This window comes from Felis catus, chromosome D2, assembly GCF_018350175.1.
Source record: "Felis catus isolate Fca126 chromosome D2, F.catus_Fca126_mat1.0, whole genome shotgun sequence".
NCBI classification, from domain to species: Eukaryota; Metazoa; Chordata; class Mammalia; order Carnivora; family Felidae; genus Felis; species Felis catus.
This window is the reverse complement of record NC_058378.1, coordinates 76,916,333-76,935,058: the sequence shown is the minus strand read 5'-3', so window position 1 is coordinate 76,935,058 and position 18,726 is coordinate 76,916,333. Positions and strand designations below refer to the sequence as shown.

Sequence of the window (18,726 nt, the reverse complement as noted above, 5' to 3'; positions counted from 1 at the left end):
TCACAATTTGTTCTGAGGTTTTATCTGTTTACACAAAGGTTGAATGAATGCATTTTAATTAGTGCTTAAGGCAGATTTTAATAGTCCACCTCTTACCTCCTTCTACCTCTAATCTTTAATGAGAGCTTAAGGTTGAAGAGCTTAATGGCAAACTTCCGAAAGGTCTAACTTTTTGGTGCTTTCTTTTTCTTACAAAATGAAAATAATAAATATAATTATGGGATTTCCTCTTCCCTACTTCTACCTCTCCCCTGCAGGTGCACAGGGCGAGATTCGTGTTCCTCCAATCGTGGCCCACTGTCATCCACAGATCTACCTCAAATCTCTGATTTTATTTACTTATTCTTTTGCATTCCCACCTATTCTAATGCATTCAATCTAATATCCTCTCATGTGCACAGATTCTTCATGGTAGTCATTTTCCATGCATGTATTTGTACCTTAGATAAATAGGACCGCGTCCTATCCTGCCCTGTTCCTAACTCTTCTCATTTAGCACAATCTAAGTCCCACCTCTGTGTCTTCTGCATGCTATCCAATACTCCACGAGTGCATCCGCCGACTTTTAGTCTCTCTGTTCTCTCAGCAAAGGATACCCAGACCGCCTCCAAACTCTCACGACAAATAACACTGCAGTCAGTACCCTCACAGAAGCTCCTTTGTGATCAGGGGCTGAAGAGCTGGCACACAGGGGATGTCTGTCTGCCCAGGCGCAGTCGGTCTGCTCTGCAGAGCGCCTCACTGATCTGCTTTCCCACCAATAGTTGCATAAGGATTCCTGTGTCCCATACCACACCCGCATCTGGTTTCCCAGTTTTTGTTAGTCTAAGAGTTATACCATGGTTATTTTATTTTGCCCATCTTTAAAAACAGATGAGTTTGAATCTTTCTTCATATGCTTCTTGGCCTTTTAGGTTTCTCCACCAACCGCTCCTGTCCTGCGGCCATCTTTCCACGGGGGTTCCTGTCCTGTCACTGTATAAGTGCAGGACTTCCCACAATCCCAACCCCCTACAGGGATTAGTTGGTCCTTTGTTGGTTGCAGACACCGGTAAATTTCTTTTTCCAACTGGTCTTCTACATTTAACTTTGACATTAGTGTCCTTCATTGAATAGAAAGCATCAACCTTGACATAATTAAATGCATGAATTTTTCTTTTTTTGCCTTTTGGTTTGAGCTTCTCTTGTCCTTTCCTGCTTCCAGGACACAAAAATATTCTTCTTTGTTTGACTATATTAATCTTACAGCTTTACATTTTTACATTTAGGTCTTTAATCCTGGAGAGCCCACTTCTGAATAGAGTATTAGGTAGAGAATACTGGTATTTTTCTCCATAAAGTGAGAGCACTTTCCCAATACTGTCCTCCACTTTTTTCAAGGCTGAGTTAGCTGTTATGATTTTTATCCTTTCATAAATCTTTTGGAGTATGTTTATCATGTTCCTCAAAACATCTAAGTAAAATTGTAATTGGAATTCCACCAACGTAATATTATCTTAACCGAACCAAGAAAATAAGAGTTATCTCCAGGTATTTAGATCATCTTCTCTTGAACACACATTTTTAACAAGAAAATACATGGCAGTGATGACTTCAATTCGAACTAAAGAAAAATACCCACCACACACACACACGCCTATGTCCTTCACGCATGAAGAACATTTAGTTCTTCAGCTGGAACTTACCAAAGCAGTCACTGCAGGGAAGTTTTTGGACATCTCTCTCAGAATGGTACAAGTCCTAACATCCCATAACTCCAGGGGTTTATCTTTGAATACAACTGCCAAATACTGCCTAAAATAAACAAAATTACTAAATAAGCCCCTTATTGCAAGATTTTCACCATAATACATATAAAAAGTTGAGTAAATCAGAAAACTCACATGACACATTCTAAATACAGACAATATAAATTAACATTTAGTTCTCATGGTTAATAGTCATAAGAAGGTAAAACCCTAAGATGACCTTTGAGAGCCATACAGCCAAACTTACGTAAGGAGCCCAGCTCAGAAGACAGAATAAAAAAAAGCACAAGTTCATATCCTGGTGAAACAGTTTATGGTAATATGGTAACCCTCCCAAGATTTAATTTTCTGGCACATGACATGAGAATACCCCTACCTAACCCAATGAATTGGTATGAGGATTATGGTAAAAATTAAATGAAAAAGTAAAGGTTTTCATAAAGTTTCTATCATGCTGACACTGAGGAAATGTGAGAGTAGAAAGATCCCTACATTCAGTGCATCCAAACACTTATGTTCTCTTGCTCAGGACAAAGTTTGCCACTTGATAATTATGTGGCCTCAGACAAACCATGTAATCTTTTGGAGTTTTAGTCTACTTATCTTTGTAATGGTGTTAATAACACCTGTCTTACCTCCCTCACTGAATGCTCTAAGAATAAAAAGGGGGAGGGGAGGGGAGAGCGCACATGAATTTTATAAACCATGATGGACTATACAAATGAAATATGTTACACTTTTTACTATGTCTAACATAAAGGCATCTAATGGCTTGTATGTAAATAACTAATATAAGACAAAATCTGGTGAATGCTACAAAGATTCACTACGAAAGAAGAGATTTACTTTGACAATCAGGAAATGGCATTCCAGGCAGAGCTACAAATGTGACAAATGGCCAAGACAAGAAAGGACACAGAGCAGGGGAACATGCTACCTGAGATGCAGAATGTGCGACAGCAATCATGGTGAGAAAGACTAAAGTGTGAATTTTGGATCACATTACAAAAGACTTAAAACACTTGAATATGTCAGACTAGGTTATAAAGAGATTTATCTTGCAGAGAATAGTTGATCACTGAAGGCTTTAGGATAGGAGGGATAAAGTGATCAGTTGTTTTAGGTGTATTAACTTAGCAGGTGTATATAGAGTCAAGACTGGCTGGAAACAGGAGAGGCTGGAGTCTAAATAGTTTAACTGAACAATTCTGAAAACTTTCAGTCTCAGGACTCCTTTACACTTTTAAAAGTTATTGAGGACCTCCCACAAAGAACTTTTATGTGGTTTATAACAATTGACATTTTGCATATTAGAAATGAAATCTAAGAAATTAAAAACTATCCTTATTAACTCATTTTAAAGTAAAAAAATAGAAAATAGCAAGGTGGTAGATTTCAACATAAGTCACATTGATGATTACATTAAATAGGAATAATTTAAACACTGTCATTTGAAACACAAATTACCAAATAGAAAAACAAGCCCGGACTACATGCTTTCTAGAAGAAATCAACTTTAAATGTAAAGACATAGGTAACACACAAGTAAAAGGAAGAAAAAGATACACCATGCAAACTTTAGTCAAAAGGAAGCAGGAGTGGCTATACTAATCAGACAAATCCGATTCTGAATAAAGAATAGGACCAAAATAAAGAGGATATTTCATAATGATAAAGAAGTCAATTAATCAATAGGACATAATAGCAATACCAAATATGCATGTACCCAAGAGCAGAGCTTTAAAATATCTAAAGCATGAACTCAAGTTCTTCAAAAGAAGAATACATCCAGAACAAAGTTCATTTCAACACTCATCTCTCAGTAACAGAGAGAAAAGCTGGCAGAAAATCTGTATGAATGTGAGACTTGAATAACTACAAACCAATCTTTTCAAGTGCATATGGAACATTCACTAAGACAGACCACATTCTGGGCCACATAATAATCACATTAAATTTATAAGGACTAAAATAATATAAAATATGCTCTCTGACTCTAATCAAAATCAGAAATTAACAGAAAGATATCTGGCAAACCCCTAAATATTTTGAAATTAAACAATGTATCTCTAAATACCCACAGAATGTTAAAGTGTAAGGGCGTCTGGGTGGCTCAGTCGGTTAAGCGTCCAACTTCAGCTCAGGTCATGATCTCGCAGTTTGTGAGTTGCAGCCCTGCATCGGGCTCTGTGCTGACATGACAGCTCAGGGCCTGCTTTAGATTCTGTGTCTCCTTCTCTCTCTGCCCCTCCCCCCGCTCAATCTGTCTCTCAAAAATAGACATTAAAAAAATTATTATACAGTGAATTAAAAGAAAACTCATCACATCAAAAAGTGTAAGGTACAGAAAACAGAAAAAGTAGTGCTTATGTAACATCAAGTGCTTATATTAAATTTGAAAGAAAAACCTTAATTCAATCATCTACAGTTCTATCTTAAAAGGGCGAAAGATTTACACGATCTGAAGAGAAACCAGAGTATACAGTTCTCTCCTAAGAAACTAGAGAGACCATATTAAGCCCAAAGTAAGCAGGCAAAAAAAAGATACCTATGGCATTCGATGAAACAAAAACTAGAAAACCATAGAGAAAAATTAAAGAAACTAAACGAGTTTTTTTGAAAATATCAACAAAACTGATCACTGTAATTCACTAATATCAGAAATGAAAGAGCCATCATTCAGGTGAAACAGACATTAAAAGAATATCATGAACAAGTTTTAATCAATAAATTCAACAATTTCATTGAAATGGACAGATTTCTTGAAAGCCACTACCAGAGTTCATTGGGGAAAAACAAAAAAACAAACCCTAAATAGCTATATATTGATGAAAGAACTGAATATGTATTTAAAAGCTTTTCCACAAAGAAAGTTCTAGGCCCAGGTGGGTTCCCTGGTGAAATCTTCCTACTTAAGTAAGGAATAATACCAATTCTACACAAATTCATCCAGAAAAAAAGAAGAGGAAGAAATATTTCACAACTTGTTTTACAAGGTCAACATCACCCTGATTCTAAAACCAGACAAGGATATTACATGAAAACTAGGTCAGTATCTTTCATGAGCACAGATGCAAAAAATCCTTAATAAAACATTAGCAAATCAAACCCAGGAATATACCAGAATATTAGCAAATCAAATGCAATAATATATCATGACCAAGAAAAATTTATCCTAGGGATGTAAAGTTGGTTTAACATGAAATAGAGGTCCATGTAATTCACCATATTAGCTGACCTAAAACAAAAACCACCATCATGGTGATGTCCATAAATGCAGAAAAAGCATCTGACAAAATCCATCACCTACTCAATACAAAGTTTCAGCAGACTGGGAATAGAAAACTTCCTCAATCTAATAAAGGGCACCTACAAAACATCTACAACTAACATTTTACTTAATGTTGAAAGACTGAACACTTTCTCTGTAAAATCCAGAAACAGAACAAAGATGTCAGTTCTCATCATTTCTATTCAACATTGTACTGGAGGTCCTACTCAGTACAGCAAAGCAAGTGGGGGAAAAAGGCCCATACTCCAGAAAATAGAGATACAGAAGTGTCCTTACTGGCAAACGACAGTGAAGTATGTCTATATAGAAAATAGTACGGAATCAACAAAAATGCTACTAGAAATATTACTGAAAGATATTAAAGCTGTAAATAAGTGGAGAGAGACACCATGTTCATGAATCCCAAAACCTGTTAAGATGTCGATTCTTCCCCACATTGATCTATGGATTCAATGCAATCCCAATCAAAATCCCAGGAAGCTTTTTTGGGTAAAATTGATAAGCTAATTCTAAAATTTATATGGAAATGCAAAGATCCTCATAAAGCTAAAGCAATTTGTTTTTTGTTTTGTTTTTAAATTTTTTTTAACGTTTATTTATTTTTGAGACAGAGAGAGACAGCATGAACGGGGGAGGGGCAGAGAGAGAGGGAGAGACAGAATCAGAAGCAGGCTCCAGGCTCTGAGCCATCAGCCCAGAGCCCGACGCAGGGCTCGAACTCACGGACCGCGAGATCGTGACCTGAGCTGAAGTCGGATGCCCAACCAACCGAGCCACCCAGGCGCCCCAAGCTAAAGCAATTTTGAAAACTATTGTGGACAGCTTACTCTTTCTTTTTTTGTTCTTCTGATTGGTTTTCATTCAGTCTCTATGTTTAATAATCTTGCTTAACATGTATTTTCTCTTGGAATGAAAAACTCAAAACTTACTAAAATTAAAATTATAAGGAAAGAAAATCAGTTCTTTCACTCAACAAACCCATGCTGAGATAGAAATGCATAAGAATTTCATTAGGTAACAAATAACATTTTCTTAGTGGGTGATAGGTATTTACAATAGAGCTATAGCAGAAAAAACAGATTATTGGTTTTACCAATCTAATGAAATGTTATCTCATCTTTTTAAGTAGAAATTAAAAGCAATAGGGGTGCCTGAGTGGCTCAGTTGGTTGAGTGTCCAACTCTTGATTTCAGCACAGGTCATGATCTCACAGTTCATGGGATAGAGACACGCGTCGGGCTCTACATTGACAGCACAGAGCCTGCTTAGGATTCTCTATCAGTCTCTCAAAATAAATAAGTAAACATTAAAAAAAAAAAAGAAATTAAAAGAAATAGCAACTTAATTTTGTGATCAAAATATTTTCTTGGATAGAGCTGCACAGCACCATTTATTATCATTAAGAAATTCTATACGTACACTTTCTTCAAGATTAAAAGAAATTTTTAAGATTCCATTGTGATAACACTAGATTTTTTTTGGTTCATACTTACTTCAAATGAGATACTTTAATCATTTCGATGGGTGACTCATCATTGCCTCGTTCACCGCGAAAAGCAATGCTCCTACCTTTATTGCAAATATTAAAGAAAATGTAAAAAACCAGATAAAACATGTAAGACACAAGAACTTATCCACACCAATGGAATCTGATCTGGGCTGCCTCTACTCTCCCATTCATTCTTCCATTTGCTTCTAAGTTGTTTCAATTACTCTAAATTTAAAACATATTCTTAGAAGTATTACAAGTTAAAGACAAATTAATATATTACTTGTATTCAAATATCTATTTTATACAAATATATTTTCCTTTGTTGTAGAGTTTTTTGAATACCTTTGGTGGTTTCTTACAGTTATATTTTGGAAATTAAGAAATCAATTTCTAAAGTTTCAACGCATTTATGGTAAAGGAATTGTCTACTATAAAAACTACTGGTATATTTAAAGTAATATAAATATTTTCATGCTCACAAAACTAACTAGTGGGGAAAACACTCTCTAAATTGGTACTTAAGATTCCTTGTCCCATGAACAAAGCTCAACTGAAAGACTTTGACATGTTCCTGTCAAAAGCTCTCTACGCACTGAAATTGGAGAATGATAAGAATTAGTTAACTGCCAAAGAAGCTAAGTGGTTTTCTGTAATTAAAAAATGCAAATTCTACTTCATGTTGGAACAAATATATTTTAATAACTTTCTCACATTTGTATTTACATTAAACAAAACAGAGAAAGTAATCAAAGACAAGTGAACGCCTGCATGCCTCCCTCCTCCCCAGTGCCATCAAATGAGATCTCCCTCTTCTTATTTGCCAAACACCCCACATCCTTTCCTGGCTCTGCTGGTCTGCTGCCCTCCTTTAGAAGACAAGACTAAAAAAGTCAATCATCTATGAAGTCAAATATCCCACTTAAGCAAGTCAGTAACTATGACTTAGAAATTTGTTCGTGAAAAATAAATACGTGAAAGAAAGATTTTAAGTTAACTAACAGTCTTGAACTTGAGCTGACTGGGGGAAAAATGGGAAAAAATGAATGACACTAGAAAACAGCATTTCACCCCCAGGCTACCATGTAATTAGAGAAACCCCAATCTGGGGGCAGGGTTTACTAGGCAGGCCACTTCCAATGAGACCAGAACACTGAACTGATTCCAGTGGGGCTAATTCCCTGAGGTTTAGTAACATACTCTGATAAGTAAGAACAACCATACCCTGGAGATACATACGGAGAATACAAGGAAACAACCATATACTTGATTTACCGCACACATATGTACACACATACGTATCTTAGGGTTAAACCATCTACGTATATATTCTCATTGCCACACCATTTTAAAGAAACTCAGGACTATTTTGTTAAGAATTCTATTTGAAATCATGCATGTGCCATAACATAATTTGAAACTCTCACCTTATTCTTTCTTCAAGTTCTTCATTTTGAGATTCACTGGGTTGTAGGTTTTTAAACAATTCTGAACAAGTTACTTTACTGGAATGTTTCCTATTGTAGTCTTTAAACTCCCAAATTTCCCTATTCAGTCAGCCAGAGACTACCAAAAGTTTTAAATATGAGCACTTAACAACAATCCTTACCTACAAATTTATAAAGGTTTTCCTACAAAGGCCAAAAGTTATAAAAGAGAATCTAATAAAGCCTAATACAAAGATTTATTTTAAAACTGTACTTCTGGGGGCACGTGGGTGGCTCAGTCGGTTGAGCGTCCGACTTTGGCTCAGGTCACGATCTTGCAGTCTGTGAGTTCAAGCCCCACGTTGGGCTCTGTGCTGACAGCTCAGAGCCTGGAGCCTGCTTCAGATTCTGTCTGTCTGTCTATCTCTGTCTCTGTCTCTCTGTCTCTCTCTCTGCCCCTCCCCCACTCATACTCTGTCTCTCTCTCCTTCAAAAATAAATAAAACATTAAAAAAATTAAAAAAAAAATAAAACTGTATTTCTGGTTATCTATAACAATGTACTTAAAAGTATAACTGATACCGTATTTAATTATGAATTTGTTCAGGCTAATGGTATGCCATTTACCATGCATTTATGTTAACATAATTTGCATACAAACAAGTCTTTCTAGGGCAATTACTACAGACAAAACAATAACAAAATGAATATACAAATACAGAATACAAGAAAAAAACTCCAAGTTGAAAGGAACTTTTTGGAACATGTTTTATAAATAGCAACATCTTTGATCAGTATGAAAAACCATTTTCAATCTTTTAATAGACTAAATACACAAACCTGTTGGAAGATCAACCAGCTGAAGTTCATTTCTCACTAATCCCATATTGTTCGGTGTTGACGTAGCAAAGGAAAGAAAACCAGTCAAACTTGTCCATTCGATACCCCTAAAGTGAGAAATTAAATAAAGTTTAGTGAAATAACCTTTTTTGTTCCTAAGACCTAAATTTTCAAGTTAATTAAAAAATAATAATATTAGGGGCGCCTGGGTGGGTCACTTGGTTCATCTCAGGTCAGTTGGTTCACCTCACGGTTCGTGAGCCTGAGCCCCAGGTCAGGCTCTGTCTGTGCTAACAGCTCAGAGCCTGGAGCCTGCTTCGGATTTTGTGTCTCCCTCTCTCTCTGCCTGTTCCCCCAGCCCCCCGCCCTGCTTTCGCTCTCTCTCTCAAAAATAAATAAACGTTAAAAAATAAAAAGGAATAATATTAACATGACCTTTCATTTGAGCCTAATTACCATACATTTCCAATATATGTGAAATTATTTCCAATTAAAACTTTATCTCCAAATGAAATGATAAGATAGTTCAGTTACTAGGATTCATAGCAGCATTAAAATGACTATTAATGTGGCAAAGGAGAGAGTCACTTATCACAGTAATTTGCAAGAATTCCACTGCTTAAGAAAGAGTGGTACGGAAATATTCTGAGCAATCTCTATCAAAGTTAACACCAACATTCTTTCACAGGGCTAGAACAAACAATCCTAAGATTTGTATGGAATCAGAAAGACCCCAAATAGCCAAAGAAATCCTGAAAAAGAAAACCAAAACCTAAGGCATCACAACTTCGGACTTCAAGCTGTATTACAACACTGTAATCAAGACAGCATGGTACTGGTACAAAAACAGACACATAGATCAATGGAACAGAACAGAGAACCCAGAAATGGATCCACAAACATATGGCCAACTAATCTCTGACAAAGCAGGGAAGAATATCCAATGGAAAAAAGGACAGCGTCTTCCGTAAATGGTGTTGCGAAAACTGGACGGCGACATGCAGAAGAATGAAACTGGACCACTTTTTTACACCATACACAAAAATAAACTCAAAATGGATGAAAGACCTAAACATAAGACAGGAAGCCATCAACATCCTAGAGGAGAAAACAGGCAACAACCTCTCTGACCTCGGCTGCAGCAATTTCTTACTTGGCATGTCTCCAGAGGTAAGAGAAATAAAAGCAAAAATGAACTACTGGGACCCCAAGATAAAAAGCTTCTGCACAGCAAAGGAAACAATCAGCAAAGCTAAGACGCAATTGACAGAAGGGGAGAATATATTTGCAAATGGGTTAGTATCTAAAAATCTATAAAGAACTTATCAAACTCAATACCTAAAAAACAAATAATCTAGTGAAGAAATGGGCAAAACACATGAATAGACAGTTTTCCAAAGAAGACATCCAGATGGCTAACAGACACATGAAAAAATGCTCAACATCACTCACCATCAGGGAAATACAAATCAAAACCACAATGAGATACCACCTCACACCCGTCAGAATGGCTAAAATTAACAATTCAGGAAAAAAACAGGTGTTGGCAAGGATGCAGAGAAAAAGGAACCCTTTTGCACTACTGGTGGGAATGCAAACTGGTGCAGCCACTCTGGAAAACAGTATGGAGGTTCCTCAAAAAATTAAAAATAGAACTACCCTACGACCCAGCAATTGCACTACTAGGTATTTATCCAAAGGATACAGGTGTGCTGATTCACAGGGGCACATGCACCCCCATGTTTATAGCAGCACTATCGACAATAGCCAAAGTATGGAAAGAGCCCAAATATCCGTCAACTGATGAATGGATAAAGAAGATGTGGTATATATACACAATGGAATATTACTCGGCGATCAAAGAGAATGAAACCTTGCCATTTGCAACTATGTGGATGGAACAGCGTGTATTATGCTAAATAAAATAAGACAATAAAATAAAATAAAATAAAATAAAATAAAATAAAATAAAATAAAATAAATAAAAAGATCGTTACGATTTCACTCATATGTGGAGTTTAAGATACAAAACAGATGAACATAAGGAAAGGGAAGCAAAAATAATATAAAAACAGAGAGGGAGACAAACCATAAGAGACTCTTAAATACAGAGAACAAACTGAAGGTTGCTGGCGGGGTGATGGGTGGGGGGATGGGCTAAATGGGCAGGCGGCATTAAGGAGGACACTTGTTGGGACAAGCACTGGGTGTTATATGTAAGTGATGAATCACTAAATTCTATTCCTAAAATCATTACTACACTATATGTCAACTAACTTGGATTTAAATTTTAAAAAATTGTAAAAAATTGTAAAAAAAACAAATATTCTGAGCCAGACTGCTTTTAAAGTTGGGTACACTGAAGAATTTCATCAAATTTCCTAGCTGGCTAGGAGGCAGAAATTCCTGAAGCAAACAATTTGAACTTAGCTGTTCGATTTGGAAGCGGCTTGCAGTTCCAAATGGTTTATTAATTAGAGAAAAGCACAAAAGAAAAATCTCAAAGAAACGAGAAGACAGCAACCTGTCAACCAGAGGCCTGGAAGTCTCCTTTATGGGGACTGACAGGAGGTGTATCCACAGTTTCTCCTACTGACATCATCTGCAGAGTGCTACCACCATGGCTTATAGAGAATGGAGGTGGGGGCAGGTGGGGAGCCACAGGACAAGTGCACGGTCAGAATCATAAGAAGGAGAAGGAGAAATTTTGCACTACTGCCCTACCTTGGTTACAAGGTCATAGAGGCTGGCTGGGAGGGACGTCTAACCTTTGTCCTATATGCAACTGCTCATCAGCATTTATGGGACAATTGTTGTTTAACAACGTATCATCTATGACTGCTTTCCTGATACGACAGAATTGACTAGCTGTGATAGAAATTTTATGGCCTGCAAAGCCTAAAATATTTACTATCTGGTCCTTCAGAAAAAATGCATGCTAACCCCGATCAAGTTTATCCATATCTACTCCAATTCAAAAGCTATTGTTAGATTTAGCATTACATGCTGTCTTGAACAGGTCTCTCATTTGCGCATGAAGATATGATGGCTTCCTGCATCATATCCAAACTCCTATGTAACTTCCGAGGCCATCCAGCCATTTGCTCATCCTACCAAATTTATCTCTCAATCCTCTGAATCTTGTCTGCTACTTTAACTACAGTAACTTTCCTCACTGACCCCTGTGTATCCACCGATTTGCCCTCCTCAGAGGGGCAAAGATGGTCCCAAAGGAGCTGAAAATAGTATTTGTTAAACCAAGGAACTGCCATAGTTATCAAAGATTGTAACTCTTTAAGTGTACAATTGTGCTGAAACACTCAAATCAGGCGCTTAAAACTGAGTGCCCTTAAGAACTTCCGTGCCTTGAGGGCGCCTGGGTGGCTCAGTCGGTTAAAAGTCCAACTTCGGCTCAGGTCATGATTTCAATTTCTGAGTTCGAGCCCCAGTCAGGCTGTCAGCACAAAGTCTGCTTTGGATCCTCTGTCCCCTACTCTCTCTGCTCCTCCCCCTCTCATGCACACGCTTTTCCCTCTCTCTCAAAAATAAACATTAAAAAAAAAAAAATGGGGCACCTGGGTGGCTCAGTCGGTTAAGCGTCAGATTTTGGCTCAGGTCATGATGTCACAGTTCATGAATTCGAGCCCTACATCGGGCTCTGTGCTGACAGCTCGGAGACTGGAGCCTGCTTTGGATTCTGTGTCTTCCTCTCTCTGACCCTCCCCCATTCATGCTCTGTCTCTCTCTTATTTCTGTCTCTCAAAAATAAGTAAATGTTAAAAAAAAATTAAAATTAAAATTAAAAAAATGTTCATGCTTGGCCTGAAAAGACCTCTCTCCTTCCCTCTTCAAATACTACTTGAGTTCAAATCCTGGCTTCAGCACTTCCAGCTCTGTGCTCTCTCTACACCTTACCTGTTATTACTGCAGGAATAATAACACTGTGTACATAAAGAATGCCTGGCACACAGTAAGCACTGCATGTATTAGCAATTACCATTATTATCATTACTATTCTTATTTCCAGATCTAAGTCAAGCCCTATTTTCTTCGTGAATCCTCCTCATTTACTAAACTCAAACCACACCTATACTGAATACAATATAAATTTGGTTAACCATTCACTGAAAAGCCTCATTGTCTCATGCTTCTCTTTCCCTTCTCTAACATGTCACAGTACTCATTAAGTTTCTACTTAGAGCGAACAAAAGAAGTGAGAAATCATCTTGGACTTACGGTGCTTTGTAAGTCTGGCAGCTTTGAGCAGATCTGTTCACCGACAAACCTAAGACACACTCTCCAAGGCTCGTTGCTGGCTATCTGAACACCTATGCTCCAGCAGTGATGCCACGACCTCTGGATACCAAGAATCCCGGTCCCCCTTCTTCATTCATTATTTTTACAGAGGTACCTGTGAAGTACCCAGTGTGTACCCGTGACTGTGCTAGGTGCTGAGAGTACCGCTGTGACATGAGTCGGGCCTTCTGGAGCTTATGATCTAGCGGGAAAAAAGACATTACATAAGTGTGTTCTCGATTCCTTATTACAAAAGACAGTGGGACGGAGTTCCACAGAAGCTTGTAAGAATCACACAGAATCTGGTCTCTGGGGCCTGCAGAGACCCAGAGCGCAAACAGGGTGCTGCCTGAAAGTCTAAACAACTTGAGGAAATAGTGCCACTGGCTGAGAGACACTGCCCTGGGTTGTACTCTTTGAAGGGAGGCACCACACCATGCCTCTCCATGTGACAGGCACTCAGTCCGTTCTGTCGGATTAAATGAAGGATATCCGAGGAAAGCCAGCGTTCCTCCTTATGACTGTACCACACGCATTCGGCCTGTTCTCCCCACTGTTTACAAGACATCCCAGTGCTGAGCGTAGAAGAGAACACGGAGTGGCTGCTTACTCGTAATCAAGCACTGTGAGCTTGTTGCCTTTGAGCAGAGTCCAGCAGCAGCTTTTCTACCTGATTCCTACTGATCAACTGAAGAAAATAAAAATCAAGTTGGACTTCAAAGAAAACTAGATAAGGGCGGGATTATTTCTCAACAGAAAAGAATGAAAACTCTTGTCAAACAATAGCGAGCACCACACTGCTCTCAGGATTAGAAAGCTGCTGTCTGGGTTTAATTACACACTGAGCTCCATTAAAAACTCCTAAGAAGAGCAGTTCACTTTCTGACTCAATCTAGGATGGTTCTGCTGGGATTAACCAGCGAACAACTGTAACTGTAGACTCTGTCACTAGGTATCTGGGGTTCTCCCGGGCCTGCTGCAGAGGCTACTTCTTGACATTTAGGTGACTGGCAGTCATGGGGGTGGGGGACACCCACCTCGGGAAGGCCTTGAACTTCTACAATGCCAAGAAACTAACTTGTGCAAAATTACAGACAAAACAGAGATTATTATTTTACTTTCCAAAAATCACTCAATTTGCTCAAAGTAATAGTCAGTCAACGTTCTGAAAGTCATATAAACTGCTGTTGTAATAAGCAGTAAATGGTATTGTGCTTTATTATTATAAATGTAGCCTACTGGACAAAGGCACAAACCAGTAATCTAAAAAAACCTGCATGTAGATACTTATTTACTCCTAGGTTTCCTCCCCTGGACATAAGCATCAAGGTTTTGTTTACAGGAATACAGACGATGCTCAGTACCTATCAGTAAAGCATAACTGGCTAAAACATCATGGCTTTAATTTTTTTTTATGTTTATTCATTTTTGAAAGACAGAGAGAGAACACAAGCAGGGGTGGGGCAGAGAGAGAGAGGGGGACACAGAATCTGAAGCAGGCTCCAGGCTTCAAGCTGTCAACACAGAGCCTGATGCGGGGTTTGAACTCACGAACCGTGAGATCATGACCTGAGCTGAAGTCGGATGCTTAACCGATGGAGCCACCCAGGCGCCCCAAACATCATGGCTTTAAAACAGCACACAAACAACTACCTGCAGTTAGGCAGTCCCTCCCTGCCCGTGTGTGTGCATAAGATTCAAGTTTTGTAAGAGCAAGTGGTTTTTAAAACACATTTAGTACAAAGTAAAAACAACTTTCTAAAAGTTGGCCCAAATGTGCATATGAATATCTAGAATTATTAGGTTTATTGCTAATAAGTTCAGCAATTTTTATAACACATGTGTGAAATTTTCATAATGGTTTTTAACTGTAATACTGTAATTGCATTAACAGAAACACAAAGATGGAAGGATTTTAGCATCCTCCTGCACGTGATCTCCGGATATAAAATGTGAGTTATTTTCAAAATGGCAATTAAAAAGGAAAATTCATATTAAAAAATGGAGGGGTGTCTGGGTGGCTCAGTCAGTTAAGCGACCGACTCTTGATTTCGGCTGAGATTATGATGTTACGGTTTGTGGGACTGAGCCCCACATGGGGGCTCTGCACTGACAGCATGGAGCCTACTCGGGATTTTCTCTCTCCCTCTCTCTCTGCCCCTCCCAGGCTCGAGCTCTCTCTCTCAAAATAAATAAACTTAAAAAAAATGGAGCACATTTGTGTGATCATTCACAAATCAGCCTGAGTAGCACATCCATTATTTGGTATTCCAAGTAACACTTTATAATTCAGCATCACTCAATAACAAACATTATCACAGCATGTGTAAGTCATGTACTTAGTGACATATACCACATGACTAATCCAGGATAACAAATCTCGTTTAAAACTAATAGCTTGATCCCTCCGACGGGTCTGCCTCCCTCCTGGTGCCGCAGGGCCCCTCCCGCAGCGGACCACCAAAGGCAAAGCGAGCTGAGCCTGCCCCTCCCGCCCCTGTGCACCTTGCAGATCCACCCCGGCTAATACGCCAGATCCCATCCAAGCAGCACCACAAGCCTGGCAGTGTGCAAGTAGCCCAGACAGGGGCCACACCACTCCACAGTGAGTCCTGTCTCTGGGAGAGGGGAAGCTAAGGTACACACCAGTCGGACTGTGGCCCCAGCAGTGGGCTGGGGACAGACATCAGGTCTGATTGCGGCCCCGCCCACCAACACAAGTAACTCCAGACAACATAGAGGAAGAGTCAGTCCTGCAGTTCCGTGCCACTCCAGGGACTATCCAAAATGACGAAACAGAAGAATTCTCCTCAAAAGAAACTCCAGGAAGTAGCAACAGCTAACGAACTGATCAAAAACGATTTAAGCAATGTAACAGAAAATGAATTTAAAATAATAGTCATAAAATTAATCGCTGGGCTTGAAAAAAGTATAGAGGACAGCAGAGAATCTATTGCTACAGAGATCAAGGGACTAAGAAACAGAAAGGAGGAGCTAAAAATGCTATAAATGAGCTGCAAAATAAAATGGAGGCGACCACAGCTCGGATTGAAGAGACAGAGGAGAGAACAGGTGAATTAGAAGATAAAATTATGGAAAAAGAGGAAGGTGAGAAAAAGAGAGATAAAAAAATCCAGGAGTATGAGGGGAGAATTAGAGAACTAAATGATGTGATAAAATGCAATAATATACGCATAATTGGGATTCCAGAGGAGGAAGAGAGAGAGAAAGGTGCTGAAGGTGTACTTGAAGAAATCATAGCTGAGAACTTCCCTAATCTGGGAAGAAAAAAGGCACTGAAATTCAAGAGGCACAGAGAACTCCCTTCAGACGTGACTTGAATAGATCTTCTGCACGACATATCATAGTGAAAATGGCAAAATACAAGGATAAAGAGAAAATTCTGAAAGCAGCTAGGGATAAACAGGCTCTAACATATAAAGGGAGACCAATGAGACTAGTGATGGATCTATCTACTGAAACTTGGCATGCCAGAAAGGAATGGCAAGAAATCTTCAATGTGATGAACAGAAAAAATATGCAGCCAAGAATCCTTTACCCAGCAAGTCTGTCATTTAGAATAGAAGGAGAGATAAAGGTCTTCCCAAACAAACAAAAACTGAAGGAATTCATCACCACTAAACCAGCCCTATAAGAGATCCTAAGGGGGATCCTGTGAGACAAAGTACCAGAGACATCACTACAAGCATGAAACCTACAGACATCACAATGACTCTAAATCCGTATCTTTCTATAATGACACTGAATGTAAACAGACTAAATGCTCCAACCAAAAGACATAGGGTATCAGAATGGATAAAAAAAACAAGACCCATCTATTTGCTGTCTACAAGAGACTCATTTTAGACCTGAGGGCACCTTAAGATTGAAAGTGAGGGGATGGAGAACTATGTATCATCCTACTGGAAGTCAAAAGAAAGCTGGAGTAGCTTATATCAGATACTTATATCAGACAAACTAGAGTTTCAATTAAAGGCTGTAACAAGAGATGAAGAAGGGCATTATATAATAATTACAGGGTCTATCCATCAGGAAGAGCTAACAATTACAAATGTCTATGCGCCGAATACGGGAGCCCCCAAATACATAAAACAGTTAATCACAAACATAAGCAACCTTATTGATAAGAATGTGGTAATTGCAGGAGACTTTAATACTCCACTTACAACAATGAATAGATCATCTAGACACAGGATCAATAAAGAAACAAGGGCCCTTAATGAGACATTGGATCAGATGGACTTGACAGATTATTTAGAACTCTGCATCCCAAAGCAACAGAATATACTTTATTCTCGAGTGCACATGGAACATTCTCCAAGATACATCACATACTGGGTCACGAAACAGCCCTTCATAAGTATACAAGAATTGAGATCATACCATGCATACTTTCAGACCACAATGCTATGAAGCTTGAAATCAACCACAGGAAAAAGTCTGGAAAACCTCCAAAAGCATGGAGGTTAAAGAACACCCTACTAAAGAATGAATGGGTCAACCAGGCAATTAGAGAAGAAATTAAAAAATATATGGAAACAAATGAAAATGAAGATACAACAATCCAAACGCTTTGGGAGGCAGCAAAGGCAGTCCTGAGAGGAAAATACATTGCAATCCAGGCCTATCTCAAGAAACAAGAAAAATCCCAAATACAAAATCTAACAGCACACCTAAAGGAAATAGAAGCAGAACAGCAGAGACACCCCAAACCCAGCAGAAGAAGAGAAATAATAAAGATCAGAGCAGAAATAAACAATATAGAATCTAAAAAAACTGTAGAACAGATCAATGAAACCAAGAGTTGGTTTTTTGAAAAAATAAATAAAATTGATAAACCTCTAGCCAGGCTTCTCAAAAAGAAAAGGGAGATGACCCAAAAAGATAAAATCATGAATGAAAATGGAATTATTACAACCAATCCCTCAGAAATACAAGCAATTATCTGGGAATACTATGAAAAACTATATGCCAACAAACTAGACAACCTGGAAGAAATGGACAAATTCCTAAACACCCACACACTTCCAAAACTCACACAGGAAGAAATAGAAAGCTTAAACAGACCCATAACCAGCGAAGAAATTGAATCAGTTATCAAATATCTCCCAACAAGTAAGAGTCCAGGACCAGATGGCTTCCCAGGGGAATTCTACCAGACATTTAAAGCAGAGATAATACCTATCCTTCTCAAGCTGTTCCAAAAAATAGAAAGGGAAGGAAAACTTCCAGACTCATTCTATGAAGCCAGTATTACTCTAATTCCTAAACCAGACAGAGACCCAGCAAAAAAAGAGAACTACAGGCCAATATCCCTGATGAATACGGATGCAAAAATTCTCAAGATACTAGCAAATCGAATTCAACAGCATATAGAAAGAATTATTCACCATGATCAAGTGGGATTCATTCCTGCACTGCAGGGCTGGTTCAACATTCGCAAATCAATCAGTGCACTACATCACGTTAATAAAAGAAAAGATAAGAACCATATGATCCTGTCAATCGATGCAGAAAAAGCATTTGACAAAATTCAGCATCCTTTCTTAATAAAAACCCTCAAGAAAGTCAGGGTAGAAGGAACATACTTAACACATCATAAAAGTCATTTAA

At 38.4% G+C, this 18,726-nt stretch overlaps 1 protein-coding gene across 2 annotated transcripts in view; it reads right to left on the bottom strand.

Moving 5' to 3' along the window:
• The window catches only part of WDR11 (WD repeat domain 11), a 68,292-nt gene that overhangs the window by 23,766 nt on the left and 25,800 nt on the right, over positions 1-18,726 (bottom strand). For both annotated transcript variants that reach the window (XM_011287593.3, XR_002146701.2), the window contains exons 12-14: positions 8,797-8,903; positions 6,534-6,609; positions 1,686-1,794 (exon numbers count right to left, since the gene is read on the bottom strand). In XM_011287593.3, the coding sequence (XP_011285895.2) occupies positions 1,686-1,794; positions 6,534-6,609; positions 8,797-8,903 (292 nt within the window). The remainder of the gene's footprint in view (positions 1-1,685; positions 1,795-6,533; positions 6,610-8,796; positions 8,904-18,726) is intronic.